The 24804-nt window shown below is 45.2% G+C and overlaps 1 protein-coding gene across 1 annotated transcript in view; it reads left to right on the top strand.

Moving 5' to 3' along the window:
• PSMB2 (proteasome 20S subunit beta 2) overlaps nt 1–24804 on the top strand; it is a 131408-nt gene that overhangs the window by 200 nt on the left and 106404 nt on the right. Inside the window, exons 1-2 of the mRNA XM_069223818.1 lie at nt 1–72; nt 8976–9098. The exon at nt 1–72 is cut by the window's left edge and continues 200 nt beyond it. Of these exons, the coding sequence (XP_069079919.1) occupies nt 1–72; nt 8976–9098 (195 nt within the window). The remainder of the gene's footprint in view (nt 73–8975; nt 9099–24804) is intronic.

The following is a 24804-nucleotide window of genomic DNA, read 5'->3' as shown; positions in this document are numbered from 1 at the left end:
TCAAGGGAAAGGACTTCGTTCTCGTGTCCGCCGACACCGTGAGCGCCAGCAGCATCATCAAAATGAAGGAAGGTGCGTACCTCCCCAGACAAACATTCTAACACACTATCACGAGCTCAGCAGCTCCTCGATCAAAGGCTAGTGTACATAGAACCCATAACTTTCTATCAGAACCCGGATATGCTCACTGAGATGAAGCAGAATGCGAGTAGCAAAGAGAATGGACAGTTGCCGAGGTAAAGATATGGCCAGACTGGTGGCCCTCTTGCCTCTTCTAATTTGCAAAATCATTTTGTGGTACGAAACTTTAAGGTCAGGCTATTGAGCGGACGATTGATGTAGGTTGATGGGGTAGACCGACCCATGTGCTTTAGCGAATGGATAGCAGGTCTGTTTTTCACAGGTCATAATCTTCAGGCTTAAGTAACCCTGGGATTAAATAGAATTCACAGGTTCAGATCTCACAGGGAGCCAACCATACTGTAATAGCCCTTTTAGATGCAGAACTATATATCACATTTCCCAAACCCTACAACCTGATGCGTCCTACATCATAGTTATTCCGGAAGTGGTATAGAATGCTCGAACATTGTGTTCAGACAGGAGAGTTTTCTCACATTTTCAGGTACGTTTGTTTCAGAACCAAGACCTATCCCATAGATGATACCATAATTTTATGTGCTCTCAGTGAACAGCAGAGTCACGCTTCATGCTATTCAGATTTTACAACTGCAAGGCAGCCACCTCTTAAGTTGCAATGTGCAAGCTCTTGTCTTAGAAAGTAGAGCGAGCTCAGAGGCTCAGGTTTTGGATAGCAGAGCTGTCACTAAAGATATCCTTCTACTTGCTCTTAGCAAGTTTCTTTATCTATCTTATCCGCTATTCTTTTCGTTAGGTTGGTAGTCGAAGGTAGCTGTGTGCAGATTTTGAGGCTGAGGGAGCAATTGTTGCACCCTGAAACTGACATTGCAACTATTGGGCATAGTCTGAAACTAGTCGAGTGAAATCTGCCTTTCCCACGTTTCCAGCCTATGTCAGTGGTAACGACCATCACTCTTTTCATCGGGTTTAAAAGGCACTGTGCTACCAACAGTTGTGCTTCTGTTGATTTTTATCAAATTTAAGTCCACCTCTAAACAGCAAACTGCCATCCGTGGTGGCTATATACAAACACATTGAAAGCAGGTTGTAGCCACACCCACCATGTGAAGAAACAGAATACTGAAAATGGCATCTTGTCAACCAGGTGTTCTCCAGTAAATGTTCCACTGTTGGCAAAGAGAAGAGTGAAGTCACCAGGCAACTCAAATGTCACCTACTGTCAATCCGCATGTTGTAGTACTAAATTGTTCTGGTCCAGTGGTGTCGCTGAACTGCCCGTTTTAACCGCAGCAGGAAGTTATTTTAAATGTGTTATATGTGGGAAATCGTTGGCGTTACTCGAGCTTCATGTTTATCTTGACTGGGTTTTCACATTGGAGCAACCTCCAGTCTGGAGCTGCTCTCATATATTGAACTCTTTAAATATTAACATACATTTAAAATGGGTTTAGTTTTTTTCAGTTCCTCTACCCTTACATTTGTTCTATAGGGCTTTTTTTCTACGCAGAAGCCTTGGAAAATAGAATTTAATCTCTCCTCCTGTGTACTTTAAACCGTCGTCTACTTTCTGATCCTAATGTTTGGAAGCAGCACAGTGTTGATGGCTGACTTGTCGTTAGGATGCAGAACTGGCTACTAAAGGAAATCTGAACTCAGCAATAATGTCTGTTACTCTTCAGCTGACACCCCAGTTTGAAGCTTTACCACCATTATTTGATGACCCACATCAGGATAGAACAAGTCAACGATAGAATTATTTGATTTCAACAAATCTTAGTAGAATGGCATGGTATTCTCATATCCATCTTTCACCAAATTATATTGTTTGTGTTAGAGAGGCGCTTTGTGGCACCCTTTCAGACACAGCAATATATTGGACCCGGTAAGAGGAATGACTAGACTGTGTTACTGGAATGGCATTTATCATTTTCCACATGAGCCAATACCTGTGTAAAATCTTATGTGAAGTGTAGTTATAGTCTAGTTGTGGTAGCTTCACTGCTCGTTCACAACAATAACATTACATCACTATTCCGCAGTGGTGATCGTGCAGTGCCACTTGCTATAGCCAGCAGACCAGCTTCCAGAGGACTGCACCAGTTGCCACTTAAACAACAGTCGATTGGCTCCAAGCTTCCTTTCTTCTAGATCTATGTTCCCCGATAAAAAGTCAGTCCTTGGCCTACCAGCAAATATTTGCTGTACTATTTTTATTTGTTGTACTGCTGACGTTCCATAGGGAAGATATGGAATCTACCCCTGTTACTTCACATTTTAAACTAGTAAGCTAGCATCAACATGCTTAAAATATGTAATTGCATTAAATTAATGTCCGCATGCAGGTACACTTCTTGCAGTACAGATTCCACGTTTCTTCTAAATATCAGAACTTATAGTATCTTTCAACAGGAGAATCAAGAGACCAAGGTTTGAAAATGGGGTTGTAGTGCGGTGATGTGACATCATAGAGAATAAAAGATCACCTGTTGTATTTTAAAATGAATGGATATTGCAAGTCACAGATATTCCGTCTTGTTACTTAATATGATTACTGAACTCTTTGTTGAGTTGCAGTATGTGTAACATATGAGAGTTCTTTATCCCGTCTATTACTATAGTACAGGAACGTCTGCACCTGAGCCTGGAAACATTCACCATACAAGTCTGCTGTAGGAAATGCCCTGGATCAATTATCAGCTTTATCTGACTGAACATTTGTAGGGTGCCCGTACTGTATATTGCCTCAGTGTGCAAACAGCATAAGGACACAACCAGGTTGCCGAGTGTTTGGAAAACGTGTTCCAAAAGTTAAGTCTTAATTTTTTTATTTTTTTGGGAGGGTGAGAGCAAGGATTGGTGATCTCTATGGTTTGAAGCAAGTTGTTTGACTTAGTTATGCTTCTTACAGTGAACATGGAGGGGGCGAGACCGTGTAGGAGGATACCTGGATCACGTTTTTACAGGAGCAAAGATTCGTTTGATATGGTGTGAAGTCAGTGCTATCAGTAAGGTATTTAGGAGCAACTTTGAATAATGGGTTTACGACCTTGGATTGCCCTACCACACTAGGCCCGGGGAGGCCTAAAAGAGTCCAATGTGGCTGCAGTTTTGGATATTTCCAATTACTGAAGGTTTTGACATCTGAGAAAAAGGAAGATGAACTTTCAAGCAGGCGTCGCAGAGTACATCTATGACGGACACATTGGACTTTATGCCGGAGTAGTAGTGTTGCTTCAACTTTTCTGCTTTTAAAGAGGGGTACTCAGGAAGTTATTAACTATGCATAATGTTTATAGTTCTCACACTTGGCTCTCTTCCAGCAAGTATTGCTCAGCAGTTTTAGTTAAATAGAAAGTAAAAGTGTAAGTTGCTTGCGTAACTTGTCCTTTACCCAGTTTCCCTAAAACAGTTGTCTACTCTGAACCATCTTCTAAGAGTGTTTGGATATCCACTTTAAAATGTAATTGTATTTGATATTCAATGACCTGTTATTTTATTTGTTGAGCTACTACCTAGGTTTGTTCCACATGCGTGAAAATACTTATTAAATGTGTATATTTACAGTAGCTGAAAAAACATTATTGATTCCTCATGGGACAGGGTATTCCCTGCATGTTATACACTTGTGTTCCTCCTCCCTGGATGTGCTACTGCATGTTTTTGGAATCCTGGTTGCTGATTTTGACAGCCGCCTCACACTAATCTGGTGTGTGCACAGAGGTGTAGGCCTGTTCTTGACATGAGTGGTGACCATGAGGGGACACACTAGGCGTGCCCTAGTTCTGCTGACACTGGAATACTGTCCCCTTCAGGGTTGAGCACGTAGAGCAGTGGTGGCAGCTAGCAGTGTTTTTAAGAATCCGTAGTTGTGACGAGACCTTGTTATCTCTGTCACTGCTGTGAAGGGCTGCTGGCCCACTTGTGTAAAGTCCACTTCTATGCTAGTGCTAACATCCCAAGTATATGTTGTTTGTGTGCAGCTTCTGGGCTACACCCATAGTATGTCTAAGTGAACTAGAGTCATGAATGCCTGTGGGATTCATCTTGGATACCCCTGGTCTGGGTTCATGCGCAAGCTGGACTTGTGGTTGTTTTTCCAGACAGTGGAAGTGTATTGCTGACATTCTTGAAGGTGGAGGGAGGAAACCTAGACACCGAGGTGAGGATAGAACGGTCATTGCACCTCTAGAAATTTGATTAGCTTTTTGCTGAGCGAGAAGCTGCTGATCAGTGTTTCTTAAGCACAGACTTTTGATAGATGTGAGGGTGAAAACGATTTGCAGACTTTGTTGCACAAGCTGAAGTGGACCCCTTGGGTGAGGCCCAGCTTTCACTTTTTTTCCGAACACCAGTTTGGCTGATGACAGCCAGGTGCAGAAAGCTCACACCTCATTGTACCTCTGTTGTTGTCACTCCAGGCTAGAGACTACGCTGCTCTGAGGAAGTATCACTCTACACAAATCCTGGCCCTGGAGAGCAGCATGGAAAGGGCACTTGAACAGTGAACCATCTCAAATCATTACTGAAAGTGATACATATCTCCTGTTTGCTTTTACTGTATGAAAGTGGGACCCACTTGTTCTCTATGACCAAGGAAGGCAGTGCCCCGCAGAGTATTCAGAGGACTGCTGTGCAGCCATAGATGATGTTTACTTGACAGCTAGCGCCTCAGTGGTCAGGGGACTTCACCTTGGTCTGAAGCATCTGGAAGACAGCCTATTGAGAAAGGGAAGGAGTCTACCAGCTGTGTAGAAGGAGCAACTGACTTGGAGGAATGAGGTGCAGTGTGTCCTCGTTCTTCTAAAGATTGGTCTACAGAAGAGGAAGACTATGGATCTCTGATGTTGGCTGTCCCCAGACTCTTTGCAGCCAACTAGGTCGGAATCATAAAGCTGTGGTGTGATCTTGGCAGTTATGCCTGAATTGTGAACATGAGTCACTGCAAAACCCGAGACTACACTGTGACGTTAGCCATGGGATTGTGGCCAACCTGTGTGACCCACTAATTTGGACCATATCATTCCGATTGGGGCTGCACTTAGCTTTTGCTAGACTAGCTGTGGGAGTTCCTGCACTGCTGCATCTTCAGTTGCATAACTTCAGGGGAGGCCAAGTGAGGTACTGCCTTCTCATGCTCTGCCTGGACAAGGGCAGAGAAGGAGCAAGATGAGTGCTGACCTGTGACAGACTGATATATCTTTTGTATGAAAACTGTGTGCAGTATCAAGAGTATGGGTTAATCTGCACCTAAGCCCATCCATGCTAGATATTTATCAAAGAAGAGAACCACCTGAACTGTAAAGGCACGGAGGGGCAAGGGCAGCAGTGGGAAGAGGTGCAGACATACTCCATTGCCAGGACACAAAAATGCATCATGTACATTTTCATAAGAAATATTTAGTTCCGGTGTGCATTAAATTACTTTCTTCTTGAAAGTCAAGCCATGGCATGGACATTCACTTATATTTACGTGTGTGTGTTTCAAGCTCAAGCTACCCTGAAATTCTGTGAAGGCTCACCATTGCTACTACTGAGAGGGTTGTAGTAGGAAAATTGCAGGAATTTCTCAGGTCACCTTTTGTGTGTTTGATGTAATGCCTAACATGGTCAAGGGAATGGCCAGATGTGGGTCCTTTGCTCACTGTGCCACTGGAACCAAGCTGCACCCCACTGATGTGCCCCAGTCGGGGCATAAATGGTCTTGTGTTGCTTGTGTACTGGTTCATAGAGAACCTGGTTTGGCAGTTTGGGATGGGCTGTACCTGTTAGAGCAGGTGCAAGTCTGATGTGTGTATGGCTGGATCTAATCGGAGGTGGTGTGCAGGGCAAAATAATAATGGGTTAGAATGCTACCCAAAGCAGTTGCCAGAGGTTAGACAAATTGCAAGTGTTCCTCCCATCTCCCTTTGTGTGTTTGGGGTTGTACTAGTACCAGTTTGTAGAGCCATAGTTGGACAGACTCCAGGAAAAGAGAAGCAAAGATTCTGAACCCCATGCGTTTTGGCTTAGTAGCCCTTTCTTGCTCCATTACCGCAGTCTGACAGTCCGAGTTGCAAAAAATTGGGGTTTCTAACAGATAGTGGAAACCTGTTTTCATTTCAAAACTTTACAGGTGGCAAACAAAACTGTGATTTGTTGCTGTCCTGAAGCTTGGTGATTTGGTTGTGAAATAAACCTGCCAAAATATCTAAGGTTATTTCTTTATGAACATAGATCCTGTCTCTAGAATGGTTATCTTTATTTATTAATATAGCTTTATTTCTGTCAAAGACCTCTTCCCGGCTCTTGTTGAAAATAAATTATTTTGAAGGTTCATGGGTAAAAGCATTTAGTACAGTTTGAATGATTTTTCAAGTTACTTATATTAAAGGTTGCAATAGCTGGAAAAAGCAAACAAAAAATAACATTCAAAACCTTGGAAACTAGTAAGTGTGCTGAAGTATTTTTAACAATGCAGTTTTCCAGTTTCTGAAGTCTTCAAGTATTTAAGGTCAGAAGGTGGCATGATGCAGCCATATTCTCATGAATTCTGTTGTATATTTGTGTGCTTCACACTCAATTAGTTTGAGTCACATTTCTTAGTTATTAGAGAAGTGTTCAGCCTGGGTCTGATCTGAATTTCTAGATTCCGTCCCATACGTTTCTGCTTTGGGAGTATAAAGGGCGCTTTGTATCAGTATTGGTCTCCTGCACCATTAGAACACTTTATCTGTCTTGTGCCTCTAGGTCCAGAGTTGCATGTCTCAATTTTCTCCATTATCTGGTTTACTGTTGTCGGTGAGCCATCCAGTCAAAGTTACATCCCCAGTTTCCTGTTTGATCAGACAATGATATCTTGCACTGTAAAGTGTGTTTTTCCCCCTAACTATTCCATATTTTAAGAACGGGCAAACTGGGTTGCAGTTTTTATAGTCGTGCATGCGCTAACAAGACTCTATTGTGTACAATAAAGGGCTTGGAGCCCGCCTGTCACTTGCCATTTATTGGTTTGCATGGCGCTTTGCTTTACTGCCTCATAATTCGTCACTACAGGCCTGGCATCATTTCTGTTCCTCTTTGTGGAGCAGGGACCAAACACTGATTGATTCAGCTTAATCAGTGCCTGTCGCTGCTCCTGACATGATTGAGGTACTATTTTGTTCTTTTTAACTTCTAGTGCTGTGCAAACAGAAGACATTTGACTGTCAAAAACATGCCCAGCAGAACAAACAAAATTGCAAAGTTTTATTTTTTATAGCTAATTTTCTTTTGTTTTGCCAAGTCGTATTTTTTCACTTTGCACTCATGTTTTCTTTTCTTTTTGCTCGTGGGTGCAGTTCTCAAACGATTACGATTATCTTGTTCTGAATATTGCAAAGCAACATTGTTTCTTTATTATGTGTAATTTCTCAAACAAAGCTTTAACAAATAATTGTGCAATAAACCCCATTACAATCCACCCTTCTCCTCCCAACCTACCCCAGTTTAATCTGCCCCATTCCATCTCCCCTACTCCTATCCAACACTGTTTGCCCCACTCCAGTTCAAAACAATATGCCCACTCCCATCGACCCTGCCCCACTTAATCCAAAATAATATGCCCCACTCAAATCCACTCCACTCCTGTCTGTCCGACTCCAATCTAATCCACCTCACCCCAGTCCAATCAACTCCACTCTGTACCAGTTCAGCCCATTCCAGTCAACCCCACTGCCATCCCAACCCACCACAGTCCACCCTAATTCAAACTGCCCCACTCTAATCTGCCCCACTCCAATCCAAAACAATCGGTCCCACTCTAGTCTGTCCCACTCCAGTCTACCCCATTCCAAACCATTTGTCTGCCCCACTTTAATCCAAAATAATCTGCCCCAACCCGCTCCACTCCACCATGCATCAGTTCAATCCCAAACAACCCACTCCAATCCAAGACAGTCTGCCTCACTCCAGTTTGCCCTGCTACATCCAATCCACCCCACTCCAATCTACCCCACAACAGTCCAGTCCACCCTACACCAATCCACCAGACACCCCATCCCACCATACTCCAATCCAATCCATCCAGCGTACCACACTCAATCCAATCCACCCCACTCAATCCAATCCACCCCACTCAACCAAATCCACCCCATCCCATTTCAGTCCATCCACCCCACTTAACTCCATTCCATCTCAATGAAATCCACCCAATCCCACTACAATCCAGTCCATCCTACTGCAGCCCACCACACCCCAATCCTCCCTCTCTCACTCAATCCACCACACTCTTCTTCAATCCATTCCACCTGAATCCACCCCATCCTAATTTAGTCCACTCTAATCCACCTAGCCCAGTCCAGTCCACCCCACTCAACCCCACTCCAATCCACCCCACCCCAATCCTGTGAATCCACTCCACCCCACTCTAGTCCAACCTAATCCACCCCACTGCAGTCCAGTCACCCAACCCCCCCGGCCCAAACACTCCAATCCAAACCACCCATCCCACTCTAATCCACCCCAAAACATTTCTTCTGTTCCTGTAATAAATATGCTCCTTTCTCAGGGATACTTTTGTCTCTGATGTATAATAACAATTCAGAGATCTGTGTTGCACTCTAAAAGGAGCCATAACACATCTGTATGTATTGGCAAACCAGCCATTCGTCTGCAGCATTACCACCTGCATCTTGTCCACCTGAAATCACAATATCGTTGCTTCGCTTGATGGACAATTTGGAAACAAACACAGATGTATCATAAGACAACTGAAAAGAAGCATGAATTTGCTGTTCGAAAATATGTGTTTACCTGTCTGCATGCAGTTGGAAAATTTAGTTTGGTGTTGAAGTGAGATGCTTTTCATGGTCCCTACATTTGCAAAATAACCAAATTCTTGTTGTTTTTATTCACAGATCATGATAAAATGTTCAAGATGAGTGAGAAGATCTTGCTTCTTTGTGTCGGGGAAGCCGGCGACACTGTACAGTTTGCAGAGTACATTCAGAAAAATGTTCAGCTCTACAAGATGAGAAACGGTAAATTTATAAGGGTATGATGGCAGGCGAAAAGGTGCAGGAGGCTGGAAAATAGTTATTAATAGTTTCTGTGCATGTTTTTCTGACTGTTTCACTCAAACCAATCGTCCAAATGGTTGGTAGTGGGTTTTTTGTGATCCTGCTTAAGATGTGTTTTAGTCTTGTGTGTAACTGACCAGTGCAATGCTCTTATTTTGTCGTAGTGCACAGAGCCTAGTAGTGTGATGGAGGAGGAGGTGGTCTGGGAGATGGGCACAAATTATATTTGTAATTTGCGGGTGGTTATAATTTTCTCTGTAGGTCCTGTTTTAGGTTTTTATGGTTTCTGTTATACAATCAGTTTGTGTCTCAAACTGACCTCAGCTGTTGGGTCAACCACTCTGTAAGTGTTCTGAGTCTGGGAGGGAGGCAGTAAAATGAAATAGGCAGAGATCAATCTGGCATTACAGATGTAAGTAGGCCAACTTAAGGAGGGTAGTGGTAGAGGGACTAAAATGTACAGTCAGCTACATAACACCAATCTAGCCAAAGGGCCAATGGTGTGCTGTGCATGTAAATCCCCAAAACAGGGCAGTCCTAGAAGGCTCAATAATACATGTGGATACATGCGCAAGGCAGAGATGCTGTTAAATGAGTAAAATTATGACTAGTCAGTAGCAACCCTAGTGCCCAATTAGGGTGATCCCTTTAATGTCAATGAATATGAATCCATTAAACCTGGACAGTGTATATTTGCAAATTGTGTGACTCAATTGAATTTTCCGGAGGTATTTTGCTGGTTAAGGTGGTAAAATATGAAGAAAATGAATAACTGCCACAATTGAGGTCAAGTTTACGATTACTAAGTTCTCTATGTGGGTTCCTTCAGGTGCTTGAAGTTCTCAGTTCATGCTGAACAGTATAAACCAAGTGTGGGTGTAGGGCCATAGTTCTTATTTCTAACAGTACAGCCATGCAGTCAGTGTTTAGCAGCTAAGGACCACAACTAAGGCCATAGACCCCAAACTGCGGTGCAAGAAGTTAGCCAAGCATTCTTGCCTCTGTAGATACTGTTTTATGTCAATATTTTCTTTACTACACATGTATGGGCTTTTGATCTAGGGCTGTAAAGTGGACTTTTACACTTACCTCAGCATGTTGGTGTGGATAGGATTAACGTCTTGAGCATTACCTGCTCTAGTACGCATGTGTAGTGTGCACTGCTTACATTCACTAGGCTCCTGATCTTTCTGGGCCCATCTATTTCTTCCTGGTCATGGAGGATGTTTGTGATAGTAGAGCAATCCTGTGAGATCTTAATGATTAAGTATGGTAGGTGATGGAGGTAGTGCACTGTCAGGGGTCAAAATAAGATGGTGCTGTGGTTGTTGGGTTCTTGTGTGGTGCTGAAAGAATGATATTGCATGTGGGTGTCTGAGTTGTTGCTGGTATTGCAGTGGTGGGGGTGATACTGCAAAATCAGTAGTACAGTTCTGTAAGGTGATAGTACAATTTTACGAAATGGCAGTGTAGAATAGAGTGGGGGTGTAGAATAATATTGTGGTGCTAGAATGATAAACTTTGGTGACAATAGTGGGCCTACACTTCAGGTAATTACCCCTCACTTCAATGATAAAGTCTCCAAAGCAGCTCTAATCCTAAATCCCACTTCTGGTAATAACTGGGGTGGGAGTTAGATCCTCATTTTCCAATAAAATAGGTTAACTTTACCTTGCTTGCACCAATATGTATGCACTGTTTAGTTTTATGTTAGTGTAATGCATACTGTATATGTTGTCACTACAAATCTAATACTGATATAGTATTTGCTCTAAAAGTATGGTATTAAAAAAACAGTACCTCCCAACAACTCTGCATTTTGGCTTTTTTGAACTAGGAAACACTTCTTCTGCAAGGACCTTTTTGGTTAAAAAAACAAAAAAAACTGAGAATGCCAGCAAAATAGTCGACCTTCTGTGGCTTCTGCTGAGGTGCAAATTCTCTCTGCACAGTAAATCTTTTAGGATATGGCTTTCCCCACAGCTTACACATGTAGTTTTTTGCCAGACCAAGGGATTTCATCTTTGACCATGGCTTGTTTCTTTGTCATACTTTGCATACTTTGCAAAGGTTGTTAAAGGGCTCCTTTACTAAGTGACACAGAATAGAAGAAAAAGTGGTCAGAGTCTTTCAAAGATTTTCATGTGTGCTTTTTTTTCTTGGTAAACAAATCTGCCAAGAACAGGATTCTTTTGTTAAATAAAAGTGAAGACCATGCTTGCATAGCCTCTCATGTTCTACGCTCATCAGTGGCTTTAAACATTGTGCCTTTCCTGAATGCACTTTGGTACAGTATTCTCACCGGGTTACTGAATAACAATTTAGCAGTTTCTTTATATGGTCAAAGTGTTAAAACCAATTTATATTGATTCAATAGGAGCCTTCGGATGGCAAAACTGAGTTGCAAATTACCTAGAACATACCTTATTTCATGTAGTCGTCATCCAGCACAGAATATAAGAGATCACTTCAGAGGTCAGGGTATGCTTGTCAATAATTTACAGATGCCAGAATTAATAATTATAAAACGTCTTGGGGTGCACAATATGTAATTACAGGGTAGTAACAAAAAAGACAGTGATCATTACTTAAGCAAGTAGTGAGTAGTCACAGTTTCAACCAGTGATGAGTTAAAATGTTGATAGGATAAGTAGTTACTGCACCTCAGAAAAGTGGAGGTGAATGGAGAAAACTGTGGTAAGTTCTTTCATAAAGGTCACAAGAGAAGGGGATGATGTACATATCTTGATGAGAGTAAAATGCCTCTTTCTTTTCTACTTTTTCCATGCTCATTTACTGCCAACAAATGCCTGTGTCGGGTGCTGCCTTGGAAGATTGTTTTTTCTCTGGCTTTTTGTATAGTTTGTTGGTGTAGAGAGCAGTGTGTATATATAATAGTAAGCAAATTACGTTTGTTGCATCGTGGGAGAGAGAGCCAATAAAGTTGATAGACTGCATGGATGATGCAATCACGTGGTGCTGACTGTTGAGCAGGCAGAATGCTGTTGTGAAAGCTTCCTTGAGTAGGATGTGTGAGGAATCAAACATTTGCTAGCTTGTTCGACAATTTTCAATTTTATTAAGGACTCGGAGGCGCGGATTATGCTTTCTCTTCCTTTACTGACAACACACAGCAGCCAATAGGAAACAATAAAACAAAACTACATTTCCCAAAAGTCTCACAGCCTCGTAATGACCCCCAGTCAGGGCCAGCCATCCACTATATATAACACAGTCACTATAGTCCATCCTCTTTCTTTGCACATCTATGCCAAGGATAACTGAATAACGAACCAGTTGCCAAGGACACTGAAATCCAGAACCAAACCATGTCCTTTCGATTCAGGGAACTGAAAAATGCACAACTGGTGCATAAAGAATAGATTCTCCCTCCTCCATGTCCAAAGAAGACATCCTCTGTATGTCCTTCACATAGTTTTCTCATCTGCAAAAGATACTAAATTGGTGACATTTTAAACCAGTACATCATGTCTGAAAATAACGGGTGGGAGAACATACATTTCAATCATTTGATATTGACATAATATTATCATATATTACTCGTACCTAGGGTGGAATAATCCTCGCTTCCGTGTCCTTAATAGAATCGAAAATTCTTGTTGCACAAGCTAGAACATTTTTGATTCTATGTTAGGACCAGAGGCTTCGGATAATGCTAGTTTAAAGTTGAGCGATAAGTCCAGAAGCCGCACCTACAATTGGTTTGTGATAGAACAATTTAAAAGTAGAATCTGATGACTAATCTGCAGCTGTCATGATAGCTTCCAGTCTTGAGCCTGAATTAAATGCCCTGGAGGCCATAGCTCCTCGTACCGAATGAGCCCCAAAAATAGAAGTATCTATGCCTCCTTCTTGCAACAGCCATCTGACCCATCTCGCCAGATTTGCTGATAAAACAGGACCAAATGGCTATTGCAAGGAAATCAGTAATTGTCCAGCTTGATCTCTACACAGTTCTCAAGTAACATCTTCATATACCTTCAAGCAATTAACCACACAGAATTTAGAATTATCTCTAAAACCTGGATAACTAATAAATTTTGATTTTGATTTTGTACATTTAGAAATACGAAAAGAGTCTCCCGTAGGAGTGAAAACTCAACCTGCAGTGTCCAAGGCCTTGACGTAAGAGACTCTCCGGCATGATACCAGACAAAGTAACATGGTCAATTTTGCCAATAGTTGGTTCCTTGAAAGACCCTCATTGGCGGGCCAGGCCCCCAAAAATGTTAAAATTATATTGACATCCCAAAGAGATGAATACCTTGGTAGAGGAGGTCGAAGCATACGAACACTATGCAGTAATTTGCAAATTAACGGATGCTTTCCCACTGGCTTACCATCTATTTGAGAGTGTTTGTCTGAAATAGCCAATTTAAAGTTATTAACTGTTCTGGACTGTACAGAACAGTTAATAACTTTAGATTAGTGCTTTATTCTGATCCTCCAAGCCATGAGCGACAATTGCTCCTCCGAAATCAGCAGATGTGGACGCCCCATCGGGTCCAATAAGAGATCCTCTGGACGGAGGATTGGAATCAGGGTGGCACAGTATAGGGTCAACGCCACCAGAAACAATGACTGAGCTTTCCAGCACTGGGTCACCTGAACCAACTCTGTTCTCTGACGAAGTACCTGGGAGCGGACTCGATGAATTATGGAGAATGGGGAAAAGACATAATTCAGTTCTCCCATACAGGTTTGGAGAAAGGCATGAGCTGAGAGCGCTCTGATCCGGTCTCCAACTGTAGAAGCATGGAAGTCGTGCATTCAGGCGGGACGCAAAGAGGTCTACCGTGCATGGGCCCCAAAGATGATTCAGGAACCGAAATGCTCTTGGGTGAAGACGCCAATTGCTGGCATCCCTGAGATATCTTGAATTCCTATCTGCCACTACATTCACCTTGCCCGGAATATATTCCGCTGTCATTGAAATCTGGTGTTCTAGTCAGAAATGCCAAAAATCTTTTGCAATTTCTGCCATCATCTGAGACTGTGACACCCCCCCCCAACTTGTTGATGTGCCTTACTGCTGATATGTTGCCCATTTTCAAAATGATACAACATTTTGATTTGAATGGGGACAAAGTCTTTACTGCAAAGAAGCCCACCAGAAGCTCCAAGCAATTGATGTGTAGTTGAAGTTCGTCCGGGTACCACCGTGCCCCCGTTTCCATCTGTCTGCATCTGGCTCCCCAGCCCCATCTGCTGGCATTTGACTCTATGATCACCTCCCGAGGCGAAAATCGCCTTGCCATTCCAAGTATCCATGTGAGTGAGCCACCATTGAAGCTCTGTTCGAGTCTCCCTTGATAAAAGAATCAATTCGGAATAAGTCCGACCTCTGCGAAGGTGAAGACATTTCAACCTCTGTAGAGCTCCATAGTGCAACAGACCTGGGAAAATGGCCTGATTAGATGATGCTAGAAGGCCTACCAGTCGGGCAAGTACCCTCAAGGAAATCGAAGGAACAGACAAAGCTCTCTTCAATTCCTCCTTGATAGTCAGTCTCTTGGTTAAAGGGGACTTTCATTGAGTCAATAAGGAACCTGTTTTGAAAGCCAGGAAGTCTATATTCTGAACCGGGTCTAACTGGGATTTTTCCGTGTTGATAATGAACCCCAGATCCTGGAGGAGTTGAATTGTACAGGAAAGATGGAGGCGAGCCAGACGCTTCTCCTGCGGCATGATGAGGATGTCGTCGAGATAAATTATGAGACGTACACCCTTTTCTCTGAGCCATTGCATCACAGGGCGTATGACCTTGGGGAAGCACCAAGGGGAGGAGGAAAGACCGAATGGAAGGGCTGAAAACTCGTTTTTCCCAAAGAACTGAAGGCATCTGTGATGGGGGGGGCAAAAATAGGAATGGTCAGATATGCTTCTTTGAGGTCTAAGTGGACCATCCAGTCCCCTTCTAACAAGAGATCCCTGAGAAGATGAATGCCTTCTATTTTGAAATGTTGGTAAACAATCCACGTGTTGAGTTGTCGCAGATTGAGTGCCAAGTGGGTATCCCCTCCCTTCTGAACTAGAAAGATCATACTGATAAACCCTCTGGGGTGGAGATGAGAAAGGACAATTGCTCCTTTTTGAAGAAGGGCCTCTATTTCGTGATCTTTGAAAACTCTCTCTTGATGGGGAAAAACTGAGAGGAGGGGGAATCTCTATCTGATGGGCAGTCAAATAAAATTCTAGCCGATAACCTGCTATCGTGTCCAGTACCCAAGCATCCTGTGTAATCAGTGACCAGTTTTGAGCAAAGAGACTTACTCCCCCTCCCTCCCCCAGAATAACTTCCCCGGAAGGAATAATTGTTACCTGTCTGAGAGGAACTTCGGTTGTATTATCCCACCTTTGTGGGGTCCTCTAGGATTGCGTCTTCTATAGCCGTGGCCTCTGGCTGAGTAGAACTTGGTGCCGGTTTGATAACTTGAGTCTCCTCTGCCCCTCTGGCATGAACGAGATGCTTGGGATGCAAAACAGCCAGATGCTTGACCCCTGAAGCAAACAGCCCGGTGGAAAAGGCCACTGTTAAATACTTTCTTAATTGTGGTCTGGGCTCTATCCAAAGCCGAAAAAGTGCGACATATTTAGCAAGATCTTTGATGAACTTGTCGTCAAACAAAAGGCCCTTTGCAGCTGGGCCAGCATCAGATGGAGATAATTCTGCTAATTTCAGATAAATACGGAACAGAAGTGATTTTCCTCACTCTGTGGAGATAGAACAATTAGCGTTCCCTAAAAGAAAAATGGCCCCTTGGGCCTATTCCAACCAATTGTCCGGATCAATAGGCTCCTGTGTTTCTTTGGCCTGAACCGCCAAATCAAGAATTTTAGTAAGGGGGCCTGAAATGTCCAATAGTTTGTCCTGGCATCCACGCCAGGCTCTGTCAATGCCTTTTTCGGGTCCTTTGCGTATTTTGTAAGGATGTGCGGGTCGAATTCTGGGATCTCCGCTACTTTTCCTGCGAGCGCAGGGTGTGGGCATTCAGATCGTAACGTACTACGACTATCCTTTTAAAAACTCTTTCTGAGTCATGATTGCACATATGTTGCCACCTCTTGACAAGGAGTCCACTCGGAGGACCTGGGGTGCACAATATTGTCCGGATCAAACAAAAGGTTCTAGTTGGAGGGGGAAAAGAGGCTGATTTCTCTGTGTGATGCGTTTTGCATTTACACTTGCGTTTTTGCTTTTCTGAAGCTGAATTCTCCTCAGATTCCAAAACCGAGGACTCATCGGTTGTATTATGAGTTGATGGCAAAAAAGGATCAGAGCTCGGACTCTGAAAGGCACCATGCTCGTGATCGTTAAGCACCGAACTAATGGCCTGCCTAAAGGGGTCAAAATTTGACCGGCCAGGCTCATATATATTGACCTCAACTGGGGTGGGGTTCCCTGCGCCAAAGCGCCTGATCCTAAAATTAAATATAGGCTGCACAAAAGGACGTAAGGCCTTCACTAAAGCCTTATTTACTGAGTCCTGCATGTGAAAGTCAAGAGCTTCCTCAAGGCGCTCCTCCATGTGCTGGTCAAAATGTCCAGCATATTCCCCAAAATGCTCATCTTAATTATATTGGGCCATATTTGCAGTGTAAACCGTTAAATAAGCAGAGGTCCCAGTAATGCACTGCACTGATTGATGGGGGGGAGATGGGGGACGGGGGGGGAGAAACCCAGGTGCCAACAAGGCCCAACAGACCCTTACCGGTATACTGGAAGGTTGTGATAATGCAGAGGAGCCCAGCACAACTTCCCCTAGAGCAAAGCTCTTCAAGGCTTCTCGGGGGTAGGACGTCGGGAGCTGCAGGTTTGTTTTCTCTCTGCCTGTGAAACTTGTGCGCTCACAGAAAAACGAGTTGTGCGTGATCACCGCTGCAGAGAGAGAGGACTGCTCCTTGATAGTAGCGCACCTCCCCTGACACTCCTCACCGGCATTTTCCAAACGGGGCCAAAATAAGGCCAGTTAACAAGGAAATGAGATCACTCAAGCAACCGGAAGCATAAACAAAGGCGCCTGAAGGCAAAAGGTTGGGCCGTAAGGATCACATAAAGCAATAAATCAATAATCAGTAATAGTATTTGTCTCTGCATGAAGCAGCAAAGAAAGAGGACAGACTATAGTGACTGAGTTATATATAGTGGATGGCTGGGCCTGATTGGAGGTCATAACGAGGTGAGGCTTTTGGGAAATGTAGTTTTGTTTTACTGTTTCCTATTGGCTGCTGTGTGTTGTGAGTAAAGGGAGAGAAAGCAGAATCCGAAGCTTCCGGTCCTGACATAGAATCTTTAAAGTACATTCTGAACGCATTGCACCTATTGATGTGGGCGATGAGACGTGTATGATCTTTGAGGATGTTGGGGTTTGGAATTAGGGTTCATTCTTCTTAAGCGGTTAATCTGTGGTCAAACTGTTGGAATTTCTTTTTTACATGCCCTTTAAAGGAGAGCCTATGTTTGAAATAAAAATAACTAAGGGTAGAAACTGTCAAACTGCAATTCAACCATTCTGTGTTCTAGGAATGAAGCTTGCATCAATTGATGAGTGACGCTTGTTTGTAGCTTGGTCCTTAAGCAGAGTCTTCAATGCAGGATGGCAGCTGCAAATCGCACATATGAGCAGACACACAGCTCGTGTACTTTAGGAGCATGTGCCTGAAATAATGCCTCCTATATTGCAAGCACTTTTGACATCTGAATTATTTTAGCTTTGTATACTTCATTGTGACAATGTTAAAAGAAAAAATATCACCAATATGAACTGTGAATTGGAAGGTAGCCTCACATGCAGTTTTACAAGGAGTTGTACACCTTAGAAAGTTGGTTCTAATAACAGACATTTTCAGAATGGCACAGTGGAAACATTTGTTGGAAATATACAAAACAAAACACTGTTTTTAATTCTTATGACCTTGTGTTCTAATTTTTTCTTATTCGTTTGTAGGTCTTACATCTTTAGTACCATTGGAACATACATTTGTTGTCCAATGTTTTTGTTACCTCCAAATTTGGTACCATTGCAACTTGTGCCCACCAGTCGTGTATTTTCCTTGTACATGTTCTTTCTCCTTTCGTTGCCACACACTTGATGTTAGCATTGTTTTAAATTTTTTTTTTTAGCAACCATAAAACTTAAACATGCCAACACACATCTGTAATTTCTCCTGCAAAGGTGTCCATGTAAAAGGTAAATCTGCCAATTATTGTACTTCAAGACAAGCCTTCAAAAGCTGCTTTGTAGTGACCTTTAGGAGTACAAGTGATGCATTTTTTAGGATTAACTTTGCTTCTTCATTTTAATACATATATACCTGCCTACATCCCAAGGCTGACAGAGACAACTGGAAGCAAGGATTATGAGAAGCGTATTACACAGAACGTATTGGTCACAGTCACCAGTCTTTGAAAAATGATTTTACGTAAAACTAAATGTCACAGACCCATGAAAGAAATACCTATCACCACTCCCTCACATCCCTACCCCATTGCCCTAGATGACCCTTTCTACTAAACTGAGTCCGCAGTTTTAGTTATCAGCCACCAGAGCTCCCTCCGTTTCTATGTTGTGGGTGTAGTCAACTTGTATCTTTTAGGGTTTTTGCGCATGACCGGGACATTGTTCAGGATTCATAGGTATGTGGGATAAGTTATCTTGTGGCATTCAGTCAGTAGCTTGGAGAGAGACCTTCCAAAGGGAGCCAACGCTAGTACTTTTATCTGTCAAGCCTTAGATGATCTTTTTCATCCACACCATGCCTTACACCTGGTACAGCCAGGATCCATATGTGGGTGTATCTTCTTTGCCCCATAAACTCAAGGTAGCCTGTTTAGCTGTTGCCCTCAAGAGTGTGATTTGGCAGCATCTGTATGATTTCAATGTGTATGAGACTTGATCTGTTGCTCCCAGAATTGAATATGCTCGCAACCGCAATATTTGGATCCCATACATATGAACAATCTTGTTTAAAACCTTGTCCAAGTATTTCTGAAGTTTGGGTCAAAGCCAGAGTAAGTGCAATAGCATCCCGGTGTTGCTGCAATTCCTCCAGCAGAGATAATTTTTTCAAGGTAATGGGGGGGGAGGGATAGAGGGCAGTTAGGAACCCTGCTATGATGTCCAAATCCATGCTCAGCAGGGTCTCTGTCTCGGAATTAATTAAGGCTACTAGCTCCTGTTGGATCTTAGCCTCCAGCTTGGCAACCAAGAGCTTCCCAGCCTTATTTTGTCTGCTATAGTATCTTTGTTTCACCCTCAGTAGCTAGTGTTCTGCCCTTTCTGAGTCCAGTAGCTTTAACTGCGTACGCAGCTTCCCCAGCTGCCATAGACGTCTCCTTGCACCTGTTTGTGTACTGCTTCTAAATCCCTGGCCCTATCCTCCAGTTTGGCCCACTTTTCTCGTCTCTATTGAGCTGGACAGCTAAGGTGACCCCAAATGTAAGCGGTCAGAGCGTCCCACAAGGTGTGGAGCAACAACTCCCCTGTGTAGTCGTTGGGTCCTCATTTTTGTGTTTGACATTGGAGTCACAACATAGTAGGCTGCCCCCTCATTCACCATCTACCCGAGTCCTCTGGGGTTGCAGAGCCTCAGGCAAATAGATGTGGGAACATGATCAGAGAGGGACCTAGTCCAAATTGATGCCTCCACCACCTGCTCTGCTATTCTCTGGGATCCCAGCAAGTAATCTACCCTGCCATATGTATGATGAACTGCTGAAATGCACATATAGGCCCTCATTCTGACCTTGGCGGGCGGCGGAGGCCGCCCGCCAAAGTCCCGCCGTCAGGTTACCGTTCCGCGGTCGAAAGACCGCGGCGGTAATTCTGACTTTCCCGCTGGGCTGGCGGGCGGTCTCGTTCAGACCGCCAGCCAGCCCAGCGGGAAAGACGCTTCCACGATGAAGCCGGCTCGGAATCGAGCCGGCGGAGTGGAAGCTGTGCGACGGGTGCAGTTGCACCCGTCGCGTATTTCACTGTCTGCGCAGCAGACAGTGAAATACATGTAGGGGCCCTCTTACGGGGGCCCCTGCAATGCCCATGCCAGTGGCATGGGCACTGCAGGGGCCCCCAGGGGCCCCGCGACCCCCCCTACCGCCATCCGGATCTCGGCGGTCCGACCGCCGGGATCTGGATGGCGGTAGGGGGGGTCAGAATCCCCGCGGCGGTGCAGCAAGCTGCGCCGCCGCGGAGGATTCAATGGGGCCGCGGTACACTGGCGGGACCCCGCCAGTGGTGCCGGTCCGACCGCGGCTTTACCGCCGCGGTCGGAATCCCCATTGAAGCACCGCCGGCTTGTCGGCGGTGCTCCCGCGGTCCTCCGCCCTGGCGGTCAAAGACCGCCAGGGTCAGAATGAGGGCCATAATCCTTTGTGGTTGGGTGTTCTTCCCTCCAGATATCCTGGAGACCCAGACCCACCAGCCATGCCTTAGTGTCCCTAGTTAATTCCCCAGAGTGGCATGTTCAAAGTGAGGATCTGTCAACTGCCTTGTCCATGACTGTTAAAATCTCTCCAATAATAGGTTCACAGTCAGGTGTTTGCAGCATTGTTCAGTTTGTGATTTTGAGAAAGTGTTCCTGTTTGTCAATAAGGGTGTACAAAGAGGCTATGGTGAAGGGGGCATGTCCTACTTGCAACATGAGTTGTAGCACCCTCCCATTTATATCAAATATGTTTTTTTCAGCTGTTCCACGAACAAGCCCAAGAGGACAGCCACTCCTCCCCACTCCACCCCCTTCCCTTTCTTATTCCGATGCAAGATGAAATATTGACATTGGAACCACCTGGAGTGAAGTCTCTGCCAGTCACACTGCAATAGGTATGTTTCCTAAAGTAGACAGATGCGGGCTCCCGAATCCCTCAGGAGAGACAGGACAGCCTGCCTTTTCACAAAGGTATTAAGGCCCCTCACATCGAGACACAAGATCTTGAGTTTAAGCATCATGGGGGCCCTTGTCTGGGGTTTAATTCTTATTGGGATGATGTGTACCAGCTGCTGGAGTGTGTGTTGGTTTCAGGGCCACCCTCCTGGATAGAAGATACATCTGTGGAATTCTATCAGTAGAAGCATATTTCTGCGGGTCTCCAAGAGCACAGACCCCTTACATCTACATAGAGCCAACACACCATGTAGAACAACATTCCTCCGCTGTAGGAAGTGGGGCTCAGGTGAGCCAGAATTTTTCCTTAAAGGATGATCATTCTCTCCTTCATCCAAAAGAGGTGTCCCCCCCCTCTCTGCCCAGCCCTGCAAATGACTAGCACTGCCCATAGGCCCTGAGGTGTGGTGAAACCCAAGTCCCTGTTCTTGATCATGGGACAGCACAAGCTGTCAATTAGGTTTCATGGTTGTGAGTCGGGGATCGTGACCCTCACAGTGATAAGACTGTATTCCTTTCAGTGGAGGTGGCCTCCCTGGACTTTTTGATTCCAGTGTGTTTCTCTTGCACTGTGTGCCATCTGGGTTGGTACTCCAGCTCTTTGTCTTCTTGGGGTGAGTTGGGGCGGGGGTAGGATTGCACGATGTGCATAAAGAACTTTTGAATGTAGCATTCAGTATTGTCAACCCCAATTCAGATGTTTTGGTAGATGGACCAATTCTCTATGACTTCAAGGTGGCTTTATAATTTGATGTTTCGGTTGAGCAGCGCAAGTAATTGTTGGCCCATAGCTCCCAATTCAGTTTCCTTTGTGTCTCAGGTTTGTTCCCAGGATACTACTAGACAAAGGGCAGTAACATTTTCTTTGTCACGTAGCTCTTGGGAGATGTTGCGAAGATGGGCAATATATTCTCTGATGCTCCTATGGAGGTCTTTGATAAAGGATCTGGTAATGGGGGCTTCTACTCTCCCTTGATCTTCATTGCTGACATAGCTCAAAATACTGAATAATAGCCCCGGTAGGTGTTTCGCACAGCGAGTGTGGATGAGGTACTAACTGCACGCTCAACAGGTCACAGTCAGTGCTGCGTGTGGGCATGCGCCACAGCCGTGGCCTAGAAGGGGGAGGACACTGCTCACCTGTGCTAGCCACCATTGATGATTTAGGCCCTCAACTACAGCCCTTCTCTCCCTCAGCTGCGCAAGCTGTCTACTCCAGTCTCTGACGTTGTCAGGCTCATCAAGTGGGGGAGTCTGGGCTCACTGTCCTGCCCCTGGTTTGTTTATTGGAAGTCTGTGCCCTTTGATTGGCTCCCTCAGTAATATTTGTGTGGGTATGCGGTGCTATGTGATGGAGATGTCCCAGGATGGGGCTGTCAGTCCTCAACCCTGTGCCCAGCATACCCCTTGCACAGTCCTGCATGTTTTTGGTGCTACCCCGGCCTCTGGGGAGCCTCCGATACTCCCTGCAACCTGTTGGATTACTTCCTCAGCTGTGGCCACCTCGCGGGAGCCCTCACGCTCCTGTATCATTGGGTGTCCTCGAGGACCCCGGCATTGATCTCCTTCCTGGCTCTGATGGGCTGCCATCCATGTAAGGTACAAGCTACGGCACCCTTGTGTGACACTGCAGTTTCTGGGTTGACCGTAGCCACTGTTGGTTATAACTGGGGGGAGGTAGGGCGGGGTGCGGGGAGCAGGAGCACCTGCCTGAGCAATCTGCGGTGCACAAAGACCTAAAGCAGCATTGGCCGTTGACCACCATTACTGGCCCCTGGGGGACCAAAGTGCGGGCCCAGGGGAGACTGTTGATGGGGATGGAGGGACCACCTCGGGACAAAAGAGGCTGCCAGGTCCCCAGAGACAGTAGGAAACCCCTCCGGCTGCAACACAGACATCACTGCCAAGGAGGAGGGGCAGTCCCACTCGTGATTTCCCCAGAGGTACCAGAGGGTGTGATGACATCAAAATGAAAGCTGGTGTGACAAAACTGAGTCAGTGAACTTGGTTGGACTTTGAGCCTACCCTAACCTCCATTCCCACAGAGTTAAAATGAAGGACAAATGTTATGATTGCACTTTTGATCAATATTGTTTGGACGGCCAGGTGTTGCTGGGCACGGGAGTTGGCACACGTGTTCTATTTCTGTTCTTTGATTTATAGTGTAGAGGGGGGTGAATGCGAGGGAGAGTGAGGCAGGGTATGGAGATGGGTGGGAGGGGACCGGGGATGCGACAAAGCACCCCCTATGACACCCTCGCTACACACGTTTAAAAGTATGACATGGAATATTAGAGGGATGGGGGTGGTGGCCAAGCTCCACAAAATCTACATGTACCTTAAGAGTTGAAGGATTCATGTTGCCATGTTACAAGAAACACACCTCACTAGAGTAGAGGCAGACGACTACAGCACCTTTTGGCGGGTTGCAGGTCCGTGCCACCACATACTCTGCATTTGCACGGGGACATTAATTTGAATGGGGAGGTGCCCCATTTAAGGCCACACAGGTCAAAATAGACAGAGGGTAGGTATGTCCTGGTTGAGGGTCATCTGTGAGTCAGGCAGGTTGTACTGGGGGGTTTACGCACTGAACCAGGACCGCACCACTTTCCCAAGCTCCCTGTTGACACAGTTAAGCCACTTGGCAGAGGAAGCCCTGTTTCTTGGTAGAGACTTCAGTTTTGTACTAGACACCACGTTGGATCGTTAGTTGGGCTTTGGTGCGTGCGTGGGTGGGTGGGGGGAGCAATTGCTGTCTAGGAAATAAAAACTGCCATGAAGAACATGGCTGCAGGCACGCCTCTGGGGGCCGGACATGCTCCCCCTAGATTTTGTGTGACATTCGTGGGGCTGCTGGCTCTAAGACTGGAAGCCTTGTACAAGGAGGCACTAGCGTTGGAGAGACTACCAGAATTGACCAGGGGTGCCCTAATTGTGCCGTTACCCAAAACCAGCACCCGGAAGCCGGGGCATCAGATTTAAGACCCCTCTCCATGCTTAATACTGACTTCAAAGTCTTGAGCAAGGCTCTTTCCTTCCGGCTGCGGCCATACATGCCAGAACTGATACATGCCGGTCAGAATGAGGTGTGTGGGGCCCGCAGACGTCCCATAGCAGACCTGTGGTCAGAGATGGTGAATGAATGGGAGCTCCCCTCAGACACTGAGACTGAAGGATCTCAAGAGGAAGACTGGAACAGACCTGGACTTGACTGACTGAGAGATTCACATTACTGGCGGGACATAGTGGTATGGGATGACTGGCACAAAGCTGATGGAACTGGGGATGCAGGAAGTAGTTCCCCTAACCAGCAGTGAGTCGGAGATCACTGGATATGGAGGGGTTGGGTGGGCCCAGAGGCCCCCCACCCCTCTTCCTCAATCCCCCCCCACCACCCTCGTGTCAGTGGGATGGCCCTATTGCATCCCACCCATCACAGAATAGGCCTCTATCTCCCCCGAGATGACGTTAGAGGGTTATAGTTTTGATTGTCGTACTCTTACGAGGCACTTCAGCCAATTAAAAAATTACATCCACACGGAGGGGGATAGGCAACCCACCAGTGGTACTGAATACTGGGGGTGGGGAGGGAGCATCCTGGCCTAGGTATAGGAATGGGTGGTATGAGATATGCCAGGCACACTCCGCACATACTCTGGTCACTTAGGATCAACGGGTGGACCCAGAGGGCACCCATTCAGGCTGTAATACACACTTATGGGCCTGGGGTACGGTGGGAGAACAGTTGCAGCGCAACTCAAAG

This window comes from Pleurodeles waltl, chromosome 3_1 (genome assembly GCF_031143425.1).
Source record: "Pleurodeles waltl isolate 20211129_DDA chromosome 3_1, aPleWal1.hap1.20221129, whole genome shotgun sequence".
Lineage (NCBI taxonomy): Eukaryota > Metazoa > Chordata > Amphibia > Caudata > Salamandridae > Pleurodeles > Pleurodeles waltl.
Note: the sequence above shows the minus strand (reverse complement) of the source record. Positions and strands in the feature narration are given on the sequence as shown.